This window comes from Rhinopithecus bieti, unplaced genomic scaffold, assembly GCF_001698545.2.
Source record: "Rhinopithecus bieti isolate Rb0 unplaced genomic scaffold, ASM169854v2 scaffold_18153, whole genome shotgun sequence".
Taxonomy (NCBI): domain Eukaryota; kingdom Metazoa; phylum Chordata; class Mammalia; order Primates; family Cercopithecidae; genus Rhinopithecus; species Rhinopithecus bieti.
The window spans coordinates 1,325,307-1,351,769 of NW_016809139.1; the positions used below are offsets into that span (position 1 = coordinate 1,325,307).

Genomic DNA, 26,463 nt, shown 5'->3' on the forward strand with positions numbered 1-26,463 from the left:
CACGCCTGTAATCCCAGCACTTTGGGAGGCTGAGGTGGGCAGATCACGAGGTCGGGAGTTCAAGACCATCGTGGCTGACACAGTGAAACCCCGTCTCTACTAAAATACAAAAAATTAGCCTAGCGTGGTGTGAGGCGCCTGTAGTCCCAGCTACTCAGGAGGCTGAGGCAGGAGAATGGCGTGAACCCAGGAGACAGAGCTTGCAGTGAGCTGAGATCGCGCCACTGCGCTCCAGCCTGGGTGACAGAGCGAGACTCCGTCTCAAAAAAATAAAGGAGGGTTTTTATTATTTCAATGAAATTCAGTTATTGACTTTTAAAATATTTCTTGCTATTGTGTTCTATTTAAGAAATAGCTGCCAAACGTCAGGTGGCAGTAGGATTTTCTCCTGTGATTTTTTCTAGATGTTTTATAGTTTCAGCTCTCATATTTAGGTCTGGGATCCATATAATAAAGTTTTCCACATGGTGTGAGATAAAGGCCAATGTTTATTTGTAAATTATTTGTAAATGGCAGTGCAGTTGTTTCAGCATTATGTTTGCTAGGGCTGCTCTACACAAAGTGGGCATGGCTTAAACAACAGAAATGTATTTCCTCATAGTCCTGGAGGCTGGTAGTCCAAGATAAGGAATAGGGCAGGCAGGGCTGGTTTCTTCTGAGGCCTGTCATCTATGCCTGTGTCCTCATCTCTTCTTATAAGGACATTAGTCAGATTGGATTAAGGTCCACCCTAATGACCACATTAATTTTAATTACCTCATTAAAGGCCCTAGTCACACACTTTTCTCCACCTTGTTTTTTTCATGTAATATGTCCTGGAGTTTGTTCTGTATTAGCATGTAGAGGTATGTATACCTGCAAAGTATCCCACTGGTATATGTATCATAATTTGACTGGTCCTCTGTTGATAAGACACTCGAGTCCTTTTAATTTCTTTTGTTTTACAAATTGTCCTGAAATGAATAGCCTGTGTATACATCTTTTATCTTCACCGATGTTATCGTGGAATGGATTCCTAGAAATGAAAGTGCTGGGTCAAAGGTTAAATTTATATTTCACTGTGTGGTGGCTATTTGTTAAGCCACTCTTTTAAGTGGCAAGGAATGGCCTCTGAAAATTGCCCTGATACTAAGATTCGTATCTTTTTTTGAACTTGTTTCTTATCAGTAAACACGAAGCTGTATATTATTTTGTGTGTGCGTGTATATGCTTTGGAAGCAAAAAAACAAAACGGAAAAAATCAAGTGTCCAGAACCATTCCCTCCAGCCTCTGAACTCTGCAGTTCTTTATTGCTGCATTTCTTTATTGACCAGTAGAGGCCACTGTTGAATAACAAAGCTGGCGGGAAGGTCAGCGCACACCTGGGCAGGTCTCTGTGCAGAGCCTGCATCGCCAGGAGCAGGTCTGGAGCTGCAGTTTTTAGACCACCCTTTCCCCTCCCTAAGGGAGGGTGTCACACAGGGGAGTGCCAAAGGGGAACTCCAGATGAAGAATAAAGCCAACTCTCTTTGGTACGAGCTCTTCTTCATAGTTCCACGAAAGTGATTTGTAAAACTTTTGTGTATTCTACTGCCAGGCCTCTACTTAGTTGCCCACTGACATTGTGTTTCTCCCGCACCCCACCTGCTTAGCAGTTCACAGTCTGTCTGCCTTAATCTGTTATTTTTTTTTCTTATAATTAGGCGGTTTGGCTTGAGACACAAGAATGGGACTAGATTTTAGATGACTTGGTGTAGGAAGCCTGGCAAATTGGGTTCTGTGGTTATTTCTCCTGATCTGTTCCATACTAAGAGGCACAAAGGGAGACCATCAGGGTGTGTCTTGTGAAATCCAAGGTCTTAGTCTGCTTGGTACTTGACCTCATTCACATTCAATTCCCACCCGCCCCTGAAATGTTTAATGCACTTGGCCCTTGGGGCCAGCACTTGCCTTTGACCTGCCTTGCTGGCCCCTCCTTACCACTCTGTCTCTTCTCACTGCTGGGTGTCGTCACACCCTTGTGACAGCGCTTGGGTCTCTTCCGGACCTCTGTTCCCTGGATCAGGGCTTCTCAGCAGGTGTTAGTGGCATTTTGAGTGAAATAATTTTTCCTTGTGTAGGCCCTGTTCATAGCAGGATGTGGGTTCATCAAACGGTTGATGGATATATTAGCCCATTCTTATACTGCTATAAAGATACTACCTGAGACTGGGTAATTATAAAGGAAAGAGGTTTAGTTGACTCACAGTTTTGCATAACTGGGGGGCTTCAGGAAATTTATAATTATGGCAGAAGGGGAAACAGATCTCTTGTCAAGGGGATGGGAGAGAGAAGAGCAGGAGAAGAGAAGAGCAAACCAAGGAAGAACTTGCCACACACTTACAGAACTATGAGTTCTCCTGAGAACTCGTTATCATGAGAACAGCATGAGGGAAACTGCCCCCATGGTCCAGTCACCTCCTGCTAGGTTCCTCCCTCAACACTTTGGGGATTATAATTCAAGGTGAGATATGGGTAGGGACACAAAGCCAAACCATATCATTTCTCCCCGACCCCTCCCAAATCTCACGTTCGTTTCAAAACCATTCCATTCCATTCCATTTCAAAACAAATCATGCCTTCCCAGCAAGGCCCCCAAGTCTTAACTCATTTCATCATTAACTCAAAAGTCCAAGTCCAGAGTCTCATCTGCAACAAGGTAAGTCCTTTCCATCTAGCAGCCTGTAAAATCAAAAGCAAGTTAGTTACTTTCAAGATACAATGGAAATACAGGCATTGGATAAATACTCCCATTTCCAATGGAAGAAATTGGCCAAAACAAAGGACTGCAGACCCCAATGCAAGTCCGAAATCCAGTTGGGCAGTCATTAAATCTTAAAGCTCAAAATGATCTCCTTTGTGACCCCATGTCTCGCATCCAGGGCACACTGATGCAAGGAGTGGCTTTCATGGCCTTGGGCAGCTCCGCCCCTGTGGCTTTGTAGGGGACAGCCCTCACGCACCCACCCCCTTCGGTTACTCTCATGGTGGGCATTGAGTGTCTTCGGCTTTTCCAGGTGCACAGTGCAAAGCTCTTGGTGGATCTGCTTTTCTGGGGTCTGGAGGATGGTTGTCCTCTTCTCACAGCTTCACTAGACAGTGCCCCAGTGGGGACTCTGGGAGTTCCAACCCCACATTTCCCTTCCTCAATGCCCTAGCAGAGGTTCTCCATGAGGGCCCTGCCCCTGCAGCAGATTTCTGTGTGGACATCCAGGTGTTTCCATACATCCTCTGAAATGTAGGTGAAGGTTCCCAAATGTCAGTTATTGAATTCTTTGCACCCACAGGCCCAACACCACGTGGAAACTGCCAAGGCTTGGGGTTTGCACCCTATGAAGCAATAGCCTGAGCTGTACCTTGGCCCTTTTTAGCCATGGCTGGAGCTGGAAAAGCTGGGACACAGGGCACCAAGTACCAAGGCTGCACAGAGTAGTGGCGGGGCTGGGCCTGGCCCAGGCCCACAAAACCATTTTTCCCTCCTAGGCCTCCCTGCATGTGATGGGAGGGGCTGCTGCCAAGATCTCTGACATGCTCTGGAGACATTTTCCCAATTGTCTTGGCGATTAATATTTGGCTCCTTCTTATGTGAATTTCTGCAGCTGCCTTGAATTTCTCTCCAGAAATTGGGTATTTCTTTTTTATTGCATCGTCATGCTGCAAAGTTTTCAAACTTTTACTCCCTGCTTTCCTTTTAAACACAAGTTCCAATTTCAGATCATCTGAAGTTCAGAGTTCCACAGATCTCTAGGGCAGGGGCAAAATCTCACCATTCTCTTTGTTAAAACATAAGAAGAGTGACTTTTCCTCCAGTTCCCAAGAAGTTCCTCATCTCTTTTTCAGACCACCTCAGCCTGGGCTTCATTGTCCGTGTCACTATCAGCATTTTGGTCAAAAGCATTCAGCAAGTCTCTGGGAAGTTCCAGACTTTCCCACATCTTCCTTCTTCTAAGCCCTCCAAACTGTTCCAGCCTCTGCCTGCTACCCAGTTCCGAAGTTGCTTCTACATTTTCAGGTTGTCTTTATAGCAGCACCCTGGTACCAATTTACCGTATTCGTCTGTTTTCACAGTGCTGTAAGAACTTCCCTGAGACTGGGTAATTTATAAAGGAAAGAGGTTTGATTGACTCACTTCCCCATGGCTAGGGAGTCCTCAGGAAACTTAGAGTCATGACAGAAGCCGAAGGGGAAGCAAGCACCTTCTTCACAAGGTGGCAAGAGAGAGAGAAGGAGTGAAGGAGGTACTTTCGAACACTTATAAAACCACCAGATCTCATGAGAACTCACTATCATGAGAACAGCATGGAGGAAATTGCCCCATGATCCAGTCAACTCCCACCAGGTTCCTCCCTCAGCACCTTGAGATTACAATTCAAGATGAGATTTGGGTGGGGACACAAAGCCAAAGCATATCAGTGGACTTTTGGGTTGTTTCCAGTTTGGGACTATTATGAACATTCACACCCAAGTCTATGGCAACATAAGACCCAGTAGAATTGCTGGGTCTTAGGGTCAATATATAGTTAATTTTAGTGGAAATAGTCAAACTTCTTTCCCAAAGGGTAACCAGACCATTTTGCATTCCCATCACTGATGCACAAGAGATCTACTTGCTAAACTTGCCAGCAGTTAGTCTTTGATTTTGGTCATTCTGTTGTGAATAAAGGTATGGATAATGCTGAAGCTATTGAGCTGTATCTTATTGTGGTTTTAATTTGCATTACTCTTATGATTCACAATGTTGAGCATTTTCTCATATGCTTATTTGTCATCTGTTTTAGTCCAGGCTGCTGTAAAAAAATACCAAAGACCAGGGAGCTTAAATGACAAACGTTTATTGCTCCCAATTCTGGAGGCTGGCAAGTCTGGTAAGGGCTGTCTTCCTGGTTTGCAGATGACTGTTTTATCCTTGTGCCCTTACGTGGCCAAGAGGCAAATCTCTCTTGTTTCTTATAAAGGCACTAACTCCATTCATGAGAGTTCTGCCCCCCTGACCTAATCTCCTCCCAAAGGCCCCACCTCCCAATACCACATACATTAGGATTCAACATAGGAGTTTTGGGGGGACAAAAGCGTTTGGACCACTGCACCATCCATGTTGACTCTGGCAGTGGCTCTGTTCAACTCTGCCTCCTTTTTTCTTCTTACCTATTTTGATTTTTGTATGTGGTGTGAGATGGGGAAAGTTTGATTTTTTTTTTGTCTTAGAGATGAGCATCATTCATGGAAAAGACTGCCCTTTGCCTCTGGGCCATAGCTCTGTGTTCCCTCGAGTCAGGGTCTGTGTTGGCACAGGTATACTTCTGGGCTCTCTCTTCTGCTCCATGGTTCAATTTAACTTCGAGCCAGTGCTACATTGCCTTAATTTCCATAGCTCTGTAAGGAAGGCTTGGTAACTCATAGACGAAGCTTTCTGTTTATTCTTTTTAAAGATAGTGTCTTGGCTATTCTTGTTTGCATTTTTATATATCTTTTAGACATACACACACACACGTATATACCTCATATTCAGCAACTGTGCCAAACTCACTTTTACTAATTATCTTTAGATTTTTTGGGGCTTTCCTGTGTATATGGACATAGCATCTGTGAATAATGAGTTTTCTTTCTTTTTCAGTCCTTATACCTTATATTTATTTGGCAAGGATTTATTAATTTTCTGTCTCTTCAAAGAACCACTTTTTGGTTTCGTTGATTTTTTTTTTCTGTATGTTTGCTTACTGTTTTATTATTTTCCCCGGTACTCTGCCCACTGCACTCCAGCCTGGGCAACCAGAGTGAGACCCTGTGTCAAAACTAAATAACAAAGTAACCAGCCGAAACAGTTTGGAAAGACACTGTACCTCTTATGTTTGCTTTTGCATTAGTAAAATAAAAGAAAATGAAAGTCTGTATTTTGTTGGTATAAAGAACTGTTTGGGCCGGCGCGCTGGCTCATGCCTGTAATCCCAGCACTTTGGGAGGCTGAGTCAGGAGATCTAGACCATCCTGGCTAACATGGTGAAACCCCGTCTCTACTAAAAATACAAAAATTAGCTGGGCCTGGTGGTAGGCGCCTGTAGTCCCAGCTACTCAGGAGGCTGAGGCAGGAGAATGGCGTGAACCCAGGAAGCAGAGCTTGCAGTGAGCCGAGATCACGCCACTGCACTTCAGCCTGGGCGACAGAGTAAGTGAGACTCTGTCGCAAAAAAAAACCAAAAAACTCTTTGTGTGGTCTTTATCAGAACCACTATTGCACTAGGTATTCACTTTGGGCAAACAGAATTTTCACTAGTTAATATGCATATTCTATGGTTTATAGGCTTATATATTTTGTAAAGGTGTTTTGTTAAAATGACATTGTAACATTTATTCTGTTTGGTAATGGTTTTACTTGTTAATTTTATAGAATTAACACTGAATCCTCCAGAAGGAATTGTAGCAGGTAAGGTACCAAAGTTAACTTCCTTATAATTTACTTTTAATTGCCAAAGTTCCTTCAAAGTTAAAATGTTGTGAAATTTTTTCTCACCCTACAGGCCCCATGAATGAAGAGAATTTTTTTGAATGGGAGGCATTGATCATGTAAGTTAATCTTATGTGTACTTTTTAGGTCTTTGCTGGAAGTCAGATGTAAGAATCACATCAGCAGTGTGACTGTGCCCAAAAGCGTCACCTGAAAAAAAGACTGAGTTCTCCAGTAATGCCCACCTCTTCTCTAGGCTGCTGGTCTGAAAGCAGAGAAGAACCTGAGCGTTGATCCAAAAGAAATGAGTGTTTCCTTAGAGCCAATCAAAGGTTTAGTTATAAGCATGTAATATATGTATTATATATTCGAGAATTTTAAGGTGGTAATTTTGGAATGTTGTATGATCGTGGTTAAATTAACTTCAAATGGTGTACGTGGCTTTGGCTTCCAGAAGTGGTCCCTACAGGTCTGAAATTTTGACGAGAAAAGGGTCCTCGAAGGTGTGTCTGATCACAACAGGCATGTTAGTGCAGCCTTGCCTGCCGTGCCTTTGGGCCAGGACTTCTTTTTCTTCTCCTTTCCTCCCAGTTTGTATCTTCCTGTACTGCTTCTCCTTTTTCTGTTGCCTCGTCTGGATTTATTGGCTTTGCATTCTGTCTGACCCAAGTAAGTGAGCAGCATGGTTCTGGGATTCATGGCATTTAACTTAGGGTGACGTTGCTTGGAAAGAGAAACACATGGACCCCTGATTTTAGAGTGTTCTATGACCTTGACTCACTTTGCTTTTTCTTCTTTCTACCTTAGATGTGCAATTTTTGGCCATTCTTAGTATATTTTCAGCAAAGTGAGGTTAAGTAAAATTTAGGAAGCTGAAATTTGTAATCAGTCTCTATTTTCTTTCTTTTCTTTTCTTTTCTTTTTTTTATTTTGAGGTGTAATTTCACTGTTGGTGCCCAGGCTGGAGTGCAGTGACGTGACCTCGGCTCACTGCAACCTCTGTCCCCTGGGTTAAAGCGATTATCCTGCCTCAGCCTCCCTAGTAGCTGGGATTACAGGTACCCACCACCATGCCCGGCTAATTTTTGTATTTTTAGTAGAGACAGGGATTCCCCATGTTGGCCAGGCTGGTCTCGAACTCCTGACCTCAGGTGATCCCCCTGCCTTGGCCTCCCAAAGTGCTGGGATAACAGGTTTGAGCCACAGCGCCAAGCCCAGTCTCTGTTTTCTCATTAGTGAGGTCTTTTAATTTGCAGAAAGGTTTCGGGTTGGATTTTGTTGCATTGAGAAGTGCTCTAGAGGGCAAGGACCAGCAAGTGAGGGCTGTGAAACAAGTATGAGCTCTGGCTTGATGTGACCTTAAACTCCATTATGCTTTTGGAATTTGCCAGTTGCTTGGATCACATTAATTCTTAATGCTCTATGGGTTAGTCTGAGAAACAAATCACAGCTAAGTGTTGTCTGTGGAGGTTAAATTGATATGAAAATTAGTTTTTTGGATAAACAAAATGTTTTTAAAAAATCATCAAACACTATTCAGATGGTACGGCAGGCCTGCCATTTCCTGATCATTTGTAATATCCTAATTGCTTGGGCCTATGGCATGCGTTTTTTCTGTGTCTGAAGGTTTCTGGAATCTGTGTTTGTGTATAATGTGGCCCCCAAAGCAGTTATGAGATGAATGGCGAGTCCCACAGTCTGCACTGTCCTTATTACTGAACTGTGGGGCTGTGTACTTGTATCGGGGCAGATGTTTTATTTCTGTAGAAGCAGGAGATCATGTACGTGAGCTGATGTGTAACCTGCTTGTTTCATGTGTTAACACAGGCGCACCTGCACTCAGCCAGCGGGGCAGCATGCCTGCTGCAGGGGCGCAGAGTAGCGGGAGGCCTGTTTTTGTATAGAGGTTAAAGACGCCTGTCAGGTCTGCAGTATTTGGGGGATGTTGGCTCCTCAGTACGCCTATTTGGAAGCTCATTAAAGGAACAGTTGAGCCTTCCAGTGTGGTTTTAAAAAAATGTTCATTGTTAAAAATCTATTAGGGTAACTATTACCAATTTTTAAATAAACAGTATAAAATTAAACCAATATTTTGAAAACCTGTCTTAAAAGTAATTAGAACTATTTTAGGTAGAGCACTTTTGTGTTTGAACAAGGCTTTTGCATTAGTGTGGAATTCCCCTGCTTGAAGATCCTGGTGAGTTTGTGGGTTTTGGTCCTGTTCCAGACCCTTCACAAACAAGAGGCCGTTTACAAGTGCACTTAAAACGCCTATTAGGGAATTAACTGTCCTCCCATCGGTTTGTCTCACCCTGCTGTTTTGGCAGACATCTGGCTAAGTCTTTACTCCTTGGTGATAGGTTTCTTCTTTTTCTCTTTATTCTTTGATGGCTTCCAGGGCCGCCTCTCTACCCTAGTATTTCTAAAACCTGGGGTTGCCTCACGGAAGTCTAATGGCTGTTGGTTTTTGCTGTTGTGCTTGCCTTAAGGGCCAGTGAAGAAAATGTCATTTTAGATACCTAAGCAACAAATACTAAGTGCCTTTTATGTATTAGGGCCCTTGTCTGAGGACACAGACATGTCAAAGATGCACTGAAATTTTTACCTTGGAAGATCAGGGTTGAGGGATTAGGATAGAGAATAGAACAGATTAGTGAATGAGAGGACTAAATAATGAGAGTCCTCAGGGTGCGTCTTTAAACACTGGAAATAACTCTGCTGACCCTGCTGAGCTCATGGAGGAGTCTCAGCCTGCAGTCAAATCAAGCGTGGCTGGGATGGCGGCACACCAGGGGATGTGGCCACCGTGGCTGTGGTTGCTAGCATGGCCTGCTGCTCTTGGCCCGGTCACTTTGCCTCTCTTTCACTTATTTGGATCAAAACAGAGAGGTTCATCAGCATCTTCTAGACAGATGGTTACAGGTCTTGCCCAGCTCTGGGGTCCGTGGCCTCTGACCCCATTGCCACTAAGCCATGGTGACGTGGGTGCAGCTGCAGAGAGGGTGGGTGCCCTCTTTTACTGATGTACTTCTGTAGAATGGAAGGAGCCCTAGACAGCTGTTCAACCCCAGTGGCCAGACAAACCATGGAGTCCCTTGGCCCTTGCTGTCTGCTGTGTCCTGCCCCAGCATTCCCAGATCAGCTGGCATAGTGACCTTCCTGGTGGTTCGTGCCTGACTGCTGTCACCTCCCCAGACCAGTGGTTCTAGAGGCTGTGGTGAAATAAGAAGGACCTTCCTTTACTGAATGGTGTGTTTGGATGGATGCTCCCAGGTTCTCCATCTGGCTCACGGCAGCCAGCTTGAGGGTTCCCATGCTGCCACTTCTACCGGGAGCCCTTCTCACACTGGGGGCAAGTGTCAGGGGCACAGCAGCCTCCCTTTATGTCCAGATTTCTTGTTGACTGAAGACTGTCACAGAGCATCTCTTGACAGTATTATGCCTTGCTGAAATAAACCCGAGATAATAAAATAGGTGTTTGTAATTTGTATTGTATGTAATCTCACCATAGCAGTTGCTTAACAAAAGTGTTACAAAGTTCCCTATATGAAGAAGTCATTGCCACATTCATTGCATTAATAAAAAAGGAAACATCACTCTTCCACATAATTTATGAAGCATCTATATAGAGTAATGCCATGTAGCTCTAAAACAGTTCAGGTGGAATTTTCATCCTGGCATAGAAAGATGCACACAATATAAATGGTAAAGGCAAATTCTAGAATAATAGGTCTAGAACCGTCTGTCTATCCTTCCTTCCTCTCCTCTCCTCTCTGCCTTCCTGTCTCTCTTCCTTTCTCCCCTCCTTTTTTCCCTCCCCACCCCTCCCTTTCTTATGGAGACATAGTCTAGGTCTGTCACCCAGGCTGAAGTGCAGTGGCCTAATCACAGCTCACTGCAGCCTCCAATTCCCAGGCTCAAACAATCCTCCCACCTCAGCCCCCCCAAGTAGCTGGGACCACAGGCGCACACCACCACGCCCAGCTAGTTTTTAAAATGCTTTGGTCTTGCTCTGTTTCCCAGGCTGGTCTCGAACTCCTGGCTTTAAGCGATCCTTCTGCCTTAGCCTCCCAAAGTGCTGGGATTACAGGCAGGAGCCAAGGCACCCAGCCTAACCAGCTTTATTGAGATAATTTACATACTGTACGTTTTACTTGCATTAAGTATAGAAGTCAGTGGTTTTAGTAAATTTCTAGAGTTTTGCAGTCATCACCACAATCCAGTTTTAGAATATTTCCAGAAAGATCCTTAAGCCTATTTGCAGTCAGTTCCCATTCCAACCCACAGGCAATCCCTACTCTTTCCTCTGACTATAGATTTGCCTTTTCTGACTTTTCCTGTGTGTGGAATTCACTGTCTAATCATCTGTGCCTGGCTTCTTTTACTTGGCAGAACATGTTTGTGATTCATCCACGTTATACTAGTATCAGCAGCTCCTTCCTTTTCCATTCCGCAGCTGATGGACATTTGGGCTTCCTACTTTTTGGCTCTTTTGAGCAAATGCTGCTGTAAATACTTGTCATGTCACACTGTCTGGGTGGACATGGGGTTCATTTCTCTAGATATAGAGGTCTGAAATTGCTGGGGTGTGGAGTAAATTTGCATTCAATGTTTTAAGAAGCTATCAGGCTATCTTCTAGAGTAGCTCACCATTTTGCATTCCCACTAGCAGTGTATGAGTGCTCCAGTTTCTCCACTTCCACACCAACACTGCTGTTGTCTGATAACAGCTGTTCTTGTGGGTGTAAAGTGCTTACAGATTTGACTTGGATTTCCTTGACGACTAATGATGTTGAGCATCTCTTTATGGACTTACTGGCCATTCATGTATCTTCTTTGGTGAACTTCAGAACTTTTCGCCATTTTTATATTGGGTTGTTTTCTTGTTGGTGGGACATAAGAGTTTTAAAATATATTTTGATACAAGTCCTTCATTAGACATAGGATTTTAAAATATTTTCTTCCAATCTGCAACTCTCCATTTTGTTTTCTTAATAGAGTCTTTTGAAACTAAAAAGTTGTTAATTTTGATGAAGTGCGATTTTGCATTTTTTTCTTACATGGAGCATGCTTTTGGTGTTGTATATAACCCAAGGTTACGAAGATTTTCTCTTATGTTTTCTTGCAGAAGTTTTGTGTTTTATCACTTTTACATTTAGGCCTTTGATCTATTTTGAGTTAGTTTCATGTGAGTTGGGGGGAGTCTGTTTCATTCTTTGGTATGTGGTTATCCAGTTATCTCAGCACCATTTTTGAAAAGACAGTTCTTTTCCCATTGCTTAATTTTGGCACCTTTGTCAAAAATCAGTTGACTATAATGCGAGGATTTATTTTTGGACTCTGAATTGCATTCCATTGATCTATGCCTATCCTTAGGCCAGTGCTACTCTGTCTTGACTACTGTAGCTTCATAGTAAGTTTTAAAATTGGGAAATTTAAGTCCTCCAACTTTGTTCTTGTTCAAGATTGTTTAATTGCATTTCCGTATACATTTTAGGGTCAGCTCGTCAATTTCTGCAAAATGCCTGGTGAGATTTTGAGACTACATTGAATCTTTAGATAAGTTTGAGGGATATCGCCATCTTATCAATACTGAGTGCTCTAATCCATGAACATGGACCGTTGCTCCATTTATTTAGGTGTTTCAAAATTCTCAATAATGCCATGATACATTTGAATTTTTAAAAATCCAGTTTTGTGGATTAGAGTATATGAATTTATACACATGTAGAGAAAAGCTGGAACAATAACCAAACTTAACTCTGGTTACCTCAAGGAGGTGATTTGGGGAGGGGGTGAGGGAGGTATTTGCTTTTATTTTATATACTTCTGTATTTGAATATTTTCCAACATTCTTATATCTTCCTAGTTAAATAAGGTCAAAGTTTATGTTGTAAAAGTGTCTACGTTAGAGTATACTATAAAGTTCTTATAATTGATGAACTTATTTAGTATTTAGTATACTTTATAGTTCAAATATATTTGATTTAAAAATTTTAAGAAACATCTATATTGCAAAAAATAATTAGGGTATGGCTATAGATGCCCTTTGGACAGGTTTAACTATGAAATTAATTATACGGAGCAAAAGCTATATTTGCCCCACTACGATTTCATAAAATGGAAATGTTCCCCCTTTTCTTCCCAGCAGTTCTTAGCATTGATTCTCTACCTGAGCATCGCCTGGGGTGCTTAGAACACCACAAAACAGAAAGGAAACACAGGGGATCTCTGGGTTTAAACCAGAGCCAGGGCCCTGCTGTGGGGGTGAGGGTCAAATATGTCATCCCGGTGGAGACCAAGTGCCTGAGGAAAGTGCAGGAAGGCACTTCCCCCAAATCATAGCTTCTTACAGCCTTGTCCTCTTGCTATGAGCGTATTGGGATCAGTTTCTTTTTAACTTCTCACTGCCTGGCACAGCAACACGCACAACGTGGCAGAGCAGAGCCGGTGTCCTCCGGCTTTTAAAGTACCCAGTGTGGGGGCTGTGTGTGCAGCCCACCTTGGTCCCGCTGTCCCGGGCATTAGTGGGGTGGGAGCATTGGCAAGAAGCTTTTGCTGAACTGCAGAGCAGGGACTGAAGGAAGGAGACGCACCCATGCTCGGATGCTGGGTGCCCTCATGCCCTTCCTGCTGGGTGCCCTCTGTTGATTCTGTGGTGTAAGGGAGGTGGGGATCCTTCCCCCAGAGTGGAGGGTGTCCGTGAAGCAGTCTGCTGTTCCCATCTCCAGCTCAGCTGGCTCCAGCTTTTGGAGGGCCGTGGTCCCTTAGTCATTGTTTTAAATACTGATGGATGAGTTTGCATTCTCTGATTTTAATTCTTTATCACATATGCCTTGGAGACTTTTTGTCTGTATGCTGTGACAAACTTGATAAAGAGAACAGCAGCAAAAGCAGTCGGCTTTCCCAACCTCTGCCTGCAGCTGAAGTGACGGAGTGCACCAGTTCCCGGAACACGCCTTGCCCGCGAGGCTCAGGACACCCACTTGCCCTGGGTGCTCCTTAGGCATTGGGACCTGCCTGCTGCTTCTGTTACGTAGAAAGTAAAAAGTATTGGAAAGACAATGCAAAGAACAACAGTCTCTCCCTTGAGAGTGGAAAGACAGAAGAGGCTGATGTTTGCTTTTCACTGGCTTTATAAGTGAGCCACACTGTTGCTGAGGAACGGTCACAGCTCTGGGGGAGGACAGTGACAAGGCAGTTGTGCTTTGTGAGGAGGGAGAATTGCTAGTCAGTTAGGAGCAGGCTGTGGGTGTTTTCAGTATTGCTTTTGTATCTAATTCACCTGTAAGACAGCAAACCAACCCGAGCTGCTGTTGCAAGTGTGCCTGCTGTGTAGAGCGCAGGGTCGTTTTGGTGCTTAATCTAGTGCTTGTCCTTAGCGCAGCTCTGAAACCGTTTGGGTCATGATTTCAATCAGTAAGGCAGCCTAATGTGTAGGCTTTGGAAAATGTGCATTTGCTTTGATATATCTGCATCCTCCTTGTTCTTGTTGTTTCTTTGGAAGATTCCCAGGTGAGGCCATCTTTGTGAAAGAGAAGTGAGGTTGTCTGGGAGTGTGGCAATAAAAGTTGTCCAAACCAGCACTGTGGCGTCTCCCACTCCTGGCTCAGGCGTTGCCTGGAAGGCATGCTCCATAGGGTCAGGCATGCTGCTGCACACCACTGCCCACCTGCCCTCTTCTCTGGGCGCCAGGCATTCTAGAAAAGAGAAAGAAACTCCAGTTTCAAACCAGCAGTAAACCAGAGCATTTGCAAATAACTTTGATATTTAAGATGTGGGCGCACTTCAGGAAATGTTTGGTCATGCTTCTGAGGCTAGGAACGACCTGGTAGATTAAAAAAATCTTTTTTGAAAGAAAGCCCTATTGTGAGAAACAAAGATCTGTTATCAAAGTATTGAGCAAATACCATTTGGCTCATTCCAAAAACACTACCCAGATGTTTTTTTTATTCTAGACTCAGAGGTGCCAGAAATATTGAGTGCTGGCAAGCGTTCCTGACATATGAACAGTGTTACTTTTAAAGATAGTATCTTTATGTACCTGATTTCTGATTTCACAGTTTGAACTGTGTTCTCTTAACTCTAATACTAAATTGATCTAGGACCTTGACTAAGTCATTTCATCCTTGAATTTTCCAGCGTTGCTTGACAGTAAAATGAAAACCACAGTCCTTGGTGCCCTTTCATCAGAGTGCATGTGGAGAGTGAATGGGTGGCGGTTATCGTTTGCTCTGAGCTCTTGTACTGGACAGGAGGCTCGGGGTGGCCACGCGTCACTCTGATACATGGTGTGTGCCCACCCTGTGTTGAGAAGGTGGGGCTTCAGGAACATGTTTGTTCAGGCCATTGCAGGGGGTGCAGAGTAACCCAGACTTGAGGCATCCCCAAGCTGCTGGGTGCTGAGGGCCAGTGCAGGGCCGGGGGTACTCATCCGGGCACTGCCCTCTCCAGCGCGGCTGTTGTACCAGTAGCAGGACCTTATGCTCATGCCTCCCTCGGTGGTGTTCCCTGTGCTGGTCATGCTGAGGCTCTGGGGACTGTCACACCGTAAGCTGCTCCCCAAAACAAAGTGGCCGTATTCACTCTCTTCTTCCCAAAAGGTAGCAAAGACAGTTTTCAGAATCAAAATTTGTCTTTTAGATAGAAAAATCTTGTCTCCACGAAGCAATCACTGCCTTGTTCTCTTCTGACTGTTGCCCGCAGATCAGCCCCGTCAGGGCCATGAGCCGTTCTGGCATCTGCTGTTGCTGCCGACAGCCCTGAGTGCTGCCTCCAGGTGAAAGCTAAAGCTCTTCGTTCAGTTTCTTTTGATTTTGTCTTTTCTTTTAATTGTAGAGGTAAATATTTCCAAATCTGTTGTTACTAATTTCACTGAACCAAGATAATTTTAAGATTTTAAAACAGATTTTACTTGTAATCTATTTTTTAACTGAAGATTTAAAATGTATTTTTTTTTAAATTATTTTTTTCCTGTGCCGTATCCTGGATTCTTTCTGAAGGCAGTAGGTCTTGTGTGGACTGTCCTCTGCTCATCCAGGCCTTGGCCCCCGCGCAGCTGTTCTTTCTGCCTTAGCCGTTATTGTTAGAGGAGCAAAGCTGTTTATGAAGGGACTTGTTCTTTCAGTTCATAGAAGTAGAACGGATTTACTGACTTATTTATTGATCTGATGAGTCACACCCAACGCAATTTCCACTGTTTCAGTGTCTGTCACTGTCATTCAGCAGTCCTGCTTTCTTATCAAAGAAAGATGGTGCAAGATCTTTTAGAACTCCTTGAATGTGTGTTTTATTAATGTGATTTGCCGGAGAGGAGGAGTTCGTCCCTGGCGTAAAGGTACAGGCATGGTGGCTGTCACTTTCTTCTCCTGTGGCCATCATGCCTTGAACTGTTGGTTAAGATAGTGTTAATTTATACTTGTTGGGTTTTAAACCTTAAGCAGGATTTCTGAAATGGTTTCATCTATTTCTTCCATTTACTCGTGAGGAAAGTATAGGTCCAGAGAGACTCACATGCCTGTGTCTGTGCCCATGACGGGGAGTTGTTCCAGTGTTGCATCAGTGGGATGAGGCGTGGCACGTGGTCCTGCAGGTGCAGCCTGGAGTGGTGGTACCTTGTGTGCCCAGCCTTTCACCTAGCATGCAGCAGTGATCACATGTGCTCTTCATTTGCTTCTTGAAGGTTGCAAAGATGCCTTCTTGGGCACGTTTAAAAATTAAAAATCACCTTTAAAATGCAACTCTTAGCCCCTCATCTGTTGAAATACAATGAAATCTTGCTATATCCTGTGCCGTAATTCATACCCTTATCCTAAAATGTGATTGTACCACATCTGCAGAAAAAGCTCCCAGATCTTAGAGCATTGACATGAGTTGTTTTCTCTGACCCCCTAATTATCAAGAGGCTTTTTTTTTTTTTTTTTTTTTTGAGACGGAGTCTTGCTCTGTCGCCCGGGCTGGAGTGCAGTGGCCGGATCTCAGCTCACTGCAAGCTCCGCCTCCCGGGTTCACGCCATTCTCCTGCCTCAGCCTCCCGAGTAGCTGGGACTACAGGCGCCCGCCAGGTCGCCCGGCTAGTTTTTTGTATTTTAGTAGAGACGGGGTTTCACCATGTTAGCCAGGATGGTCTTGATCTCCTGACCTCGTGATCCACCCGTCTCGGCCTCCCAAAGTGCTGGGATTACAGGCTTGAGCCACCGCGCCCGGCTATCAAGAGGTTTTGCTGCTCAACTCTTAACCTTTATAAATGTGAAAACTGCCTGTAACTCAGTCTTTGTACTTGTACTTAAGATTTAGACCAGATTGAAATAGGAGAATGAGACATTGCTTTCAACTGAGCAAAAAAGTACCAATTTATTGTCATTTAGATAATCTTTTCATGTGCATTTTTATTATTATTTATCTTTATTTTTGTTTATTTTTTGAGACAGAGTCTCGCTCTGTCGCCCAGGCTTGAGTGCAGTGGCGCAATCTTGGCTCACCATGTCCCGGGCTCAGACGATTCTCCTGCCTCAGCCTCCCTAGTAGCTGGGATTACAGGCATTCACCACCACACCCAGCTAATTTTTGTATTTTTAGTAGAGACAGGTTTCACCATGTTGGCCAGGCTGGTCTCGAACTCCTGACCGCAGATGATCTGCCCGCCTCAGCCTCCCAAAGTGCTGGAATTACAGGCGTGAGCCACCGCGCCTGACCTCATGTACATTTTTAAAGTGGTAAAAATGTTCTTAACCCATTTCTCAATTGTGGTCGATGTCGAAAAATGTACTTTGAAGTTCAGTCTACATATTTGATATCTTCTAGGGGCCCAGAAGACACCTGCTTTGAGTTTGGCGTTTTTCCTGCCATCCTGAGTTTCCCACTTGATTACCCGTTAAGTCCCCCAAAGATGAGATTTACCTGTGAGATGTTTCATCCCAACAGTAAGTGCTTTTGGAAGTAGTTTTTGTGGTACCAGGATAGGTACAGAGATAATCTTATCAACCACTTGAAATGTGGTATGTTCTATGTGTCTGTGATGTAGATCTTTAGAAAACACTTCTTAGGTTTTGAAATTCAGCCAGGTAAGCATGGTGGTATTAAACACATGATTGCAATTTTGAAGGTCAGTTTAATGTAGATAAAAGAAAACTGGATGCCATTTGACCAGCCACCCTACTTCACTGGGGAGGAAATTTTACGCGTGGGTGTATTCTCAGAAAGGGGTTATGCTAATCTTTGTCATAGTGTTATTTTTAATGGTGAAAATTTTGACTTAACCTGGGTTTTTAACACAAGAATAAATTAAGTTATATATTGTATTAGTCTGTTCTCATGCTGTTAATAAAGACATATTCAAGACTGGGTAATTTATAAAGGAAAGAGATTTAATGGACTCAGAATTACACATGGCTGGGGAGACCTCACAATCATGGTAGAAGGCAAAGGAGAAGCAAAGGCACATCTTAGTGGTGGCAGGCAAGAGAGTGTGTGCAGGGAAACTGCTCTTTATGAAACCATCAGATCTCGTGAGACTTATGCACTATCACGAGAACAGCATGGGAAAGGTGTGCCTCCATGATTTAGTACTTCCCACTGGGTCGCTCCCATGACGTGGGAATTATGGGAGCTACAAGTCAAGGTGAGATTTGGGTGGGAACACAGCCAAACCATATCATATATGTTAGAATGTGATGTAGATTTTTAAAATGATCTAAAATAAGAATCAGTGATACAAAATAATATTTGTGTTATATTGACTGGGAAAAGCAGTAGGACTGTTGTAATTTCCTCTTGAAAAATAAATTTACATGTAAATGTATCTATAATTGGAAAAGTAAGCACAAAAATGTTAAGTGGTTCTTTTTTCAGATTGAAATTATTTTTTCCTTTTATAAATATTTTTTTGCCCTAAAATTAATATATATTACTTTTACAAGGAGGAAAAAAATAAGGTCATTTAAGTGAATTGTACTGTGGCTTATTTGAAAATGTGTCCAGTAGTAGGAATTGGAATTCCTGAACGACTGTAGTTTTTATTTCTTCCTTTTACATTTGGGGATTATACATAAGAGAATTAATAAGGAAATAGAAAGTATATTTTCGATGATGTTATTTCAAATAGTGTTTCTTATAAATGATTATTATTGCCGCTGATAATCACGATCTTAATAGCTATAGAGAAGAAAAGCAAATGAAGTATCCTATTTTGCAAAAATGAAATATTTATTTGAAACGAATTTCTTATTGTATACATATCAAAGAGCATGAGAGAATTTATAGAATTTTATGAGCCTCTGACTTCTCTCTGGGGTTAAAATGGAATCCATTTGGTATACTTTCCGCTTGTCTACACCTGTCTAGGCAGAGCCCCACTCAAACTCCTCCTTGCCATAGGGATTTTCAGGACTGCCCCCACCCCCGCGACGCCTCCGCCACTTCCCTCATGGAAATGCCCTCTGCTGTTAGACTTGCTGTCCTAACCCTCATTAAGGACTTCTCAATTACTGCAGATATTGGTACACATAGGTAGTGGGTGGCCGTCTGAGAAAGACCATTTGGTACTTCTTTTCTTGTCTCAGAGCTACTTCAGTCTTGTGTGCACAGGAGATGCTCAGAAGCCTGCCTTCTTTCAGGTAGACTGGCCATGATGAGCCTGAGTTAAATGGTAACATGGAGGTTCATCATACGCTGTCTACTCAAGTGTGTTTTTGGAATTCTCCATAATAAAAAGTTAAAAAATAAAATTGATAGGTAAGAGTAATTGAAGTAGTCAGTTTCAAGTTGGTTGGCTGTAAAATGCAATGGTGAAGAGGATTGTAGGTAATTAAGATACTAACATTGTATTGAGGATAAATACATTATTCAGAACAATACCTGTGATGTGGCATTAGTGACAAATATGACCAATAAACTGATTACATTATGTGACTATGTACTACAGGTGGTCTGATTATTATTTTTAGTGTTCTAGTAATTATTTTTAATGCTCAGATAATACAGTTTTAAATTTTGCCCTACTGTAATTGGTTTATTTTGATTTTGTAAAAATTATCTTTGAGAACTATAGGTCTACCAATATCATAAAAATTAGACAGTCAGTAAGTACTTTAAAAAAATCCAACACATTTACTACAAGTTGCTGGGATACAGTGGTGAGCAAATAATAACAGACCTTCAGCAGCATGTAGTCCAAGGACAGGGATGGACATTGATGGAAGAATCACACAAACAAATGCAAAGTCCCATCAGGAAGGTCCGGGCAGCACCTTGCAGAGGTGGTGGTTGGATGGACCATCTGTAGGGAGTGAAGCAGGAGTTACCTGAGTGATTTGGGGAGGAGGGTCCTTCACATGTGCAAAGGCCCAGAGCAGGAAGTGAGGGAAGAGGAAGGAAGGGGCCGAACTACCTCAGGCCTTTTGGTCATTACTGAAGGTTTTGATGTTTTCTCCTGGGAGTGGCAGAACTCCATTGAAAGGTTCCAAGGGAGTAGCATGACCAGAGTGATATCTGACGGATCGCTCTGGGTATAGTGCAAAGGACAGATAGGAGGAAGCCAGGCAGGCCCTCGGCTGTAGCCGTCTAGGGTAGAGACACCGGCAGCTTGGGAACCAAATGTGGGCACTAAAGATGAAGAGATGTGGGTGGATCCACGAGAGTTTTAGGATGCGGCACTGCTGGGACTTGGTGAAGGAAAGGCTGTAGCAGGGACACAGATACTTTTGGTGCTTCTGGGGGTGCACAGTGTCACCCTATGGGACCACCACCTGGAGAAGGCGATGCAGAAGTGGGAAACTTCCAGATTTTGTGGATGTGGATCTTAGGTGGACAGCCTGATGTGCAGGGCAAGTATGCATCTAGTTTCTTCCACTGTCCTTGAATGAGAAGTTGTGGTTCAGTTCCTGGATAGTAGAGAGCATTTACCACTGAAAGAGTGGATGAGTGGAAGGAAACACATGGGACCAGGTATGAAAGACAAGACTGTTTGAAGGTAAATGATCACCATTAACATTCGCAAATTTTCATGAAATTCAGAACTCATGAATTCAGGTGAGTTAAATAAAAGTATTTTAAAATTGCTATTTCTATTATTATAACTTTAATGGCTTTATAATTTTACAGTTGAGTCTATCTAGATGGATTACTGGATGTCTGAGTATATACAGAGCCATCTGAGAATTCTTCCCAATTACATGTAAAAGAGGACTGATTACATGCTGTGAATTAAAATGTATTTTTCTTCATCACACCTTGCATATCTTTTTAATGATGATATTTGGTGGAAAGGGATTTGATTTAGACACATTGATCTCCATTCCAGGTAGTACTGATGATAATTTACTTATTATTAGAGTAAGCTCCCAAGAGAAATCCTGGTGTCTTTCTTTTTGTAGATATTTAAATAATTCCAGTTGCCTTTATCATAGACATGTGAACATATATTTTACACAGACCAGGTCAGGAATTTAATGGTAGAATTAGAAATATCTAAGAAACTAGCTCTGAAAAGTATTATAAATAATCCTAATCACATTAGATATTTTGATAAAATATTTGCCAGATATCACCTTTCATTTACTCTTTTTGTGTGTAGTGCTTGAAAAAAGTTTATATGAAAGTGGATTAGATTATTACAGCTGATTAGAACTGGCTGGGTCAGCCTGGAGCCTGTCAGTGAGTAAGCAGGCCCTACCGGGATTCCTGCAGACATGAAGCGTGACACTCAGGGCCCCAGGCTGTGCCCCAGCTTGGTTGCTGTGTCTGTAATCCTTGTTCTCATTATCTGTGGAGCCTGCCCCAGCGCGGTGATGCCTTGGGCACCATTCCTGGGCTCACCTGACTGCCTCTGACCCTTGCAGTCTACCCTGATGGGAGAGTCTGCATTTCCATCCTCCACGCGCCAGGCGACGACCCCATGGGCTACGAGAGCAGTGCGGAGCGGTGGAGCCCCGTGCAGAGCGTGGAGAAGATCCTGCTGTCGGTGGTGAGCATGCTGGCAGGTAAGGCCCGAGCCTCCTGGCAGGAGCTGCTGTGGAGACCCAGGCTGCAGCTGTTCTCCTGCCTTGGGTCATCTTGTCTTTAGAATAAACTTTTACTCATTCGCAGTTAGTTTACACATGCTGTTGCCGTTGAGTGTTATCTCCATATGCTTGTCCAGTTGTAAGCGTGCCTTCTAGCGCAGCCTGGTGTCGTATATTGTATTGTCGGCCATCATTAACTGGTCTCTGGTCCTTGAACCTCTTTTTCCCTCAGTGGGTGTTTATTGAGGACCTACTACATGCCACCCACTGGACTGGGAGTCTAAAGCTTTGTGTGGCAAAGACCCCACTTCTGTGTTCCCATGGTTCTAGGGAACTGGCCAAGCCTACTAGCAGTTAGAGGCCAGCAGGATGCACCCTGAGATCAGATACATGCAGGGACTCTCGGGCTACTTCCTGGTGGGGCTGTCTGGAGTATGTTTAGGACACGTAGGTGTTGATGAGGTAGGAGGGAGGGAACGACATTTGGGGCAAAGGAAGCAGCCTGGGCTGAGGCCCAGAGGCAGGAGGCGGCTGACTTGATGGGGGCACTGTCAGCTCATTTAGGCTGGAGCAAAGGCTGCAGGGAGAGGAGCCCCAGCAGACCCTGGGGATTGGAGTGGAGGTGTGACGTCCTGTGAGCTGTGCCTTCGAAGGGCCATCCTTGCAGCAGTTACCAGTAGTGTGATGGAAGACAAACAGAGACTTCGTGGTGTTGCAGTAGCCTGGAGAGAAAAGAGAAGGGCTGAGTGGTCCCAGGACTAAGAGGAGGGGGTGGTTTTGGGAGACCTTAAAGGTACGGGCTCTAGAACTGGTTCTTTGTGTGCCAGAGGTGCTGCTCTGGATTCAGGAGACAGCAGGATTTGGGGAACTGTTTGAGGTGTGTAGGACAAGGGGCCTCCATCCACAAAAGGGGGTCAGACATGAGAGTGAAGATGTGGGGTCATTTCTGGATGAGGCAGTAGGTGATGGAGTAGGACAGAGGGTTACAGCAGAGCAGGGAGGAGTCTTCCAGGGCAGGCAGGAGAAAGGGTGTGGGAAAGGAAGGTGGCGAGTCTGAAAGGAAGGAGCAGACCCAGCAGAGGGCCCGGGGGGTTGATGGATGCCAGAGTGAGACCACTCAGCTGTTCTCTGCAGAGCGCTTGGGTGCCGTGGAGTGGGGTCCAGAGGGATGTGAGGTCAGGGCCTGTGATGCGAGTGTGTATCCTGAGAGGACTGAGGCGGAACTCCCTTCATGTGCTGAGTGGAGGGAGCCAGGCCAGGAGATTGGAGGTGGGGAGGGAGGCAGTGGCTCAGGCTGTCTTCAGATGTCAGCTGTGGATTTTATCCTCATCAGCTCTGCTCTGAACCGGTCCCCATGTGCCTTCTGAGCAGTACTGCCGCCACACTGCACAGCTGCTGCTTCAGCACATGTCATCCGTTTCTGGTGGTCTCTCCTTTCTGCCTTCCGGCAGGCCCTGGCTCTTCCCTCTGTGCCTCCTGACTGCAGTTCTGGAGTGACTGCCAGAGCCGCTGGCTAGTGGGTGGGTCAAGTGTCCTGGGGTCAGGTGTCTACCTTAGGCTGCACATTTGCTTGGGATTGTCTTGGTGGGAGCTGTGAGGGGCAGTTTTGCTGAGAGGGTGCTCTGTGAGAGAGAAACCACACTGCAGGGTGTCTTGAGAAAGGTGAAATAAGCAGCAGGTGGGTCCCATGTAGCCTGTCCGGGTGCCGGAAGTGCAGTGGCCCAGGAGGCTGCTGTGGGAGGCCGTGTGGGCCTGTGCTTAGGTGGTTGTCACGTGTTCACAGCAAGACAAATGGCAACTTGTCCTGGCGTCTTCAGACACTCAGAACACAGCAGTCATGAGTGGCTCTTTGAGACCCGCGTGGCCAGCACTCTGGAAGTGGGGCTGGCCCCATGCAGTTCTCAGGTTCTTGTTTGTTTCTGAGACACAGCTCTTGAAAGCCTCCTCCAGTGTTTTAAGTAAATGGGAGACCTTGCCAGGCTGCTTACATGTAGGACTCCCTTTTACATGGAGGGTGTTCCCTTTTCTTTCAGAGCCCAATGACGAAAGTGGAGCTAACGTGGATGCGTCCAAAATGTGGCGCGATGACCGGGAGCAGTTCTATAAGATTGCCAAGCAGATCGTCCAGAAGTCTCTGGGACTCTGAGACCTCGCCTCGCACAGGCGCACACACCGCCAAGCAGCTCAGCATTCTCTGGAGCGCTTAATGACAGTGATACTCTGTGCTGGCACCAAACAAACAGACTTGCAAGAACCACAGTATCTTTTTTTTTTTTTTTTTTAAACCTTTCCAACTTCAAACAGGCTTCTCTTCTGAAGTGATGACTTAATGTCAAATATTGACAGCTTACTGCAGTTTTACAGTATTCCTCACAAAGGGCTTCAGGTAGATTATCAGAGCTGTCAGCACTACCTCTCCCCGCTGAAACCAGCAGTTCATGGCTTCCCATGGATTCCCTCCCTCCCTGGAGTGTTGAGGGGGTCGCACCTGCCAGACTTCCAGGGGACGATGGAATACCCAGAACGCTCCTTCTGAAGAAATGGGGCCCTGGAGCTACAGCACAGGGGAAGGGTCTGGCACCCTTTCTGGGTCCCTTCTGGTTCCCTGTGGGCTCCATGAAGAGTCCATTACTTCCTTTCTTCCTTCATATTCTACAGGCAGATGCTTTTCTTATAATCTAATTACATCTTTTTCATTTGTTATATATTACAAACCATCACACTTAGAAATACTTCCAGGAAATGCTTTAAGTGTGAATAAGAAATGGGATAGATAGAAATTTATCGTTGATAGGCTGGGCATGGTGGTTCATGCCTGTAATACCAGCACTTTGGGAGGCCAAGGCAGGTGGATCATGAGGTCAGGAGATTGAGACCATCCTGGCTAACACGGTGAAACCCCATGTCTACTAAAATTACAAAAAATTAGCTGGGCGTAGTGGCGCACGCCTGTAGTCTCAGCTACTCAGGAGGCTGAGGCAGGAGAATTGCTTGAACCCGGGAGGCAGAGGTAGCAGTGAGCCGAGGTTGCGCCACTGCACTCCAGTCTGGGCGACAGAGTGAGACTCAGTCTCAAAAAAAAAAAAAAAAAAAGAAATTTATTGTTGATCACAAGGACAGACAGTTTTTTCCCGATCATACTCATCCAAGATTTACAGTTGTGTATTAGTAACTAGTGCATTACTAGAGCAGGTGCAGGTGAGGTCTTTAAAGTTTCAATGGAAGTTTTTTTCTGGATCTACAGGAATTTTTTTTCCCCATCTAAAAACTGGAAATTCTAGGGTTTTTGTACATTTTGGATGCACTGGGAATTTATTAGCACAAAATCATTCTTTGCAACTCAAAGTCAGAAGGGACTCTACCATATTTTAGCCCAGAGCACAGAGGAGTGCCTTATCCCCACACTTGACTGGGCTGTGGAGGTGGGCATGTGGGCCCCCGGGTCCAGGTTGGGGACAGAGCCCTCGTTTTGTGACTTAGAATTTTGATGGTTCCCATGTTCTCTCACAGGGCCCGCTGAGCAGCACAGGCCAGGAGGCCACAGTGTAAAGCAATAACAGATCTGCCACATGCAGAAGCAAATATCAGGCCTGTTGCACACAGGCGGCATTTAAATAGGAATTTCTATTTTTGAAATAAGGGATGGTCTATGAGGCATACAGTAGATTTGACGTGATCATTTTCTCCCTCCCTTCCATAGTGGATCGTGGTCTGTATGACTGAACCCATACAGAGTGTCATGGGTGACAGTCTGTGGTTGAAGTAACTTCACGTTGGGCTTCTGTGGACAGCAGATTCTCTCCTCTTAAGGGACTCATTTAAAATTGGGAACGCGGGGCAAGAACTTGTATTTGCAAGGAGATGGCGGAAAGGAGCGGTATTGTACCCAAGGAGTATTCGCAGGCAAATGAGAGGGAGCCCTCTCTGTGAAGGAGAGTCGTTTGTGTAAGTAGACGGGGGCTGTGGGTGCGGGCCCCTGAGGGGCGCACAATTGCCTGGAGGCTTCTGTGAAATGGGGAGAGGGAGGAGAGGCAGTCTCTTGACAAAGTATTTTTATTCATTTGTATTTATTAAATGAAAACACCAATCCCATGGTGTCCCTGTTGTGTGGTGGAACCTAATCACTCTGTTGAAATAAAGTTCTGTGTTTTCCCCGCCCTGCCGTGTGTGTCCCTTTGTCGTGTTGTCACCTGGCCAGAGAGGAGCCTGTGGCCACTGCCCCCAGGGAGCACACCAGATCATCCCAGCCGGGGTTCCTCACGGCAGGGGCTTTGCTGCAGATCTGGGTTCGCTCTGGCACGTTTTCTTCTCTTTCTGATCTCCTGTCCGTCATTCTGTGGTCTTTCTCTGGAGTTCTCAGGTTAGTTGGGGTCTGTGAGACGGATGTGTTCACTGACCCGTAAATGATATTTTGTAGCTTTTTCAGCAGATGCCATCGTGTAAGTGGCACATTTGACCACTAGAAGCCAGCAGGCTGGTTCCCACCGCCCTTCCCTCCTGCAGTTGCGTCGAAGCACAGCTCTCTGTCATCACTCCTCTGTGGTCCTCTGTGGTCACGGTCAGTCGCGATCAGACCTGCCTCTGCATCTTGTTACTTAGCACGTCAATAAAGAGGCAGATTCCTGTGTCAGTGATTTACTGTTTCTGTTCTGGTAGCTTGCAGTCAGCTTTCCTTTGTAATCCTGTGAGGCAGGGTCCCCAGGCTCCCCCAGGTGCTGGTGCGCCTCGTTCCCTGGGCTGGTTCCCAGGCTGCTCGTGGTGGGGAGCACTGGGTGAGTGCCTCAGCACAGGCCCCCAGGCATGTCGCTTCTGCCCTCTGCCCAGTGTTCTCACTAACCATACTTTTTAATGGCTAAGAACTCCAATGTGATACTGCGTTGGGGTCCCTAAGACCACCCAGGGCAGTGATTCTCTAGCAGGACGCAGGCCACGCAGGTCGTGGTACTCATGGCTGTGATTTCCCACAGAGAGGACAACGAGCAAAATCAGCCAAGGGAAAGGTT

The 26,463-nt window shown here is 44.8% G+C and overlaps 1 protein-coding gene across 2 annotated transcripts in view; it reads left to right on the forward strand.

Annotated features, from left to right (window-relative positions):
- The window catches only part of UBE2G2 (ubiquitin conjugating enzyme E2 G2), a 35,807-nt gene extending 10,185 nt beyond the window's left edge, over positions 1 to 25,622 (forward strand). Inside the window, exons 2-6 of one of the 2 annotated variants that reach the window (XM_017888746.1) lie at positions 6,405 to 6,440; positions 6,535 to 6,580; positions 17,265 to 17,383; positions 21,299 to 21,439; positions 23,494 to 25,622. In XM_017888746.1, coding sequence (XP_017744235.1) covers positions 6,405 to 6,440; positions 6,535 to 6,580; positions 17,265 to 17,383; positions 21,299 to 21,439; positions 23,494 to 23,606 — 455 coding nt within the window. In that variant the 3' untranslated portion in view covers positions 23,607 to 25,622. The remainder of the gene's footprint in view (positions 1 to 6,404; positions 6,441 to 6,534; positions 6,581 to 17,264; positions 17,384 to 21,298; positions 21,440 to 23,493) is intronic. The other variant, XM_017888747.1, reaches the window with a different exon arrangement.
- Positions 25,623 to 26,463: the final 841 nt, after the last annotated feature.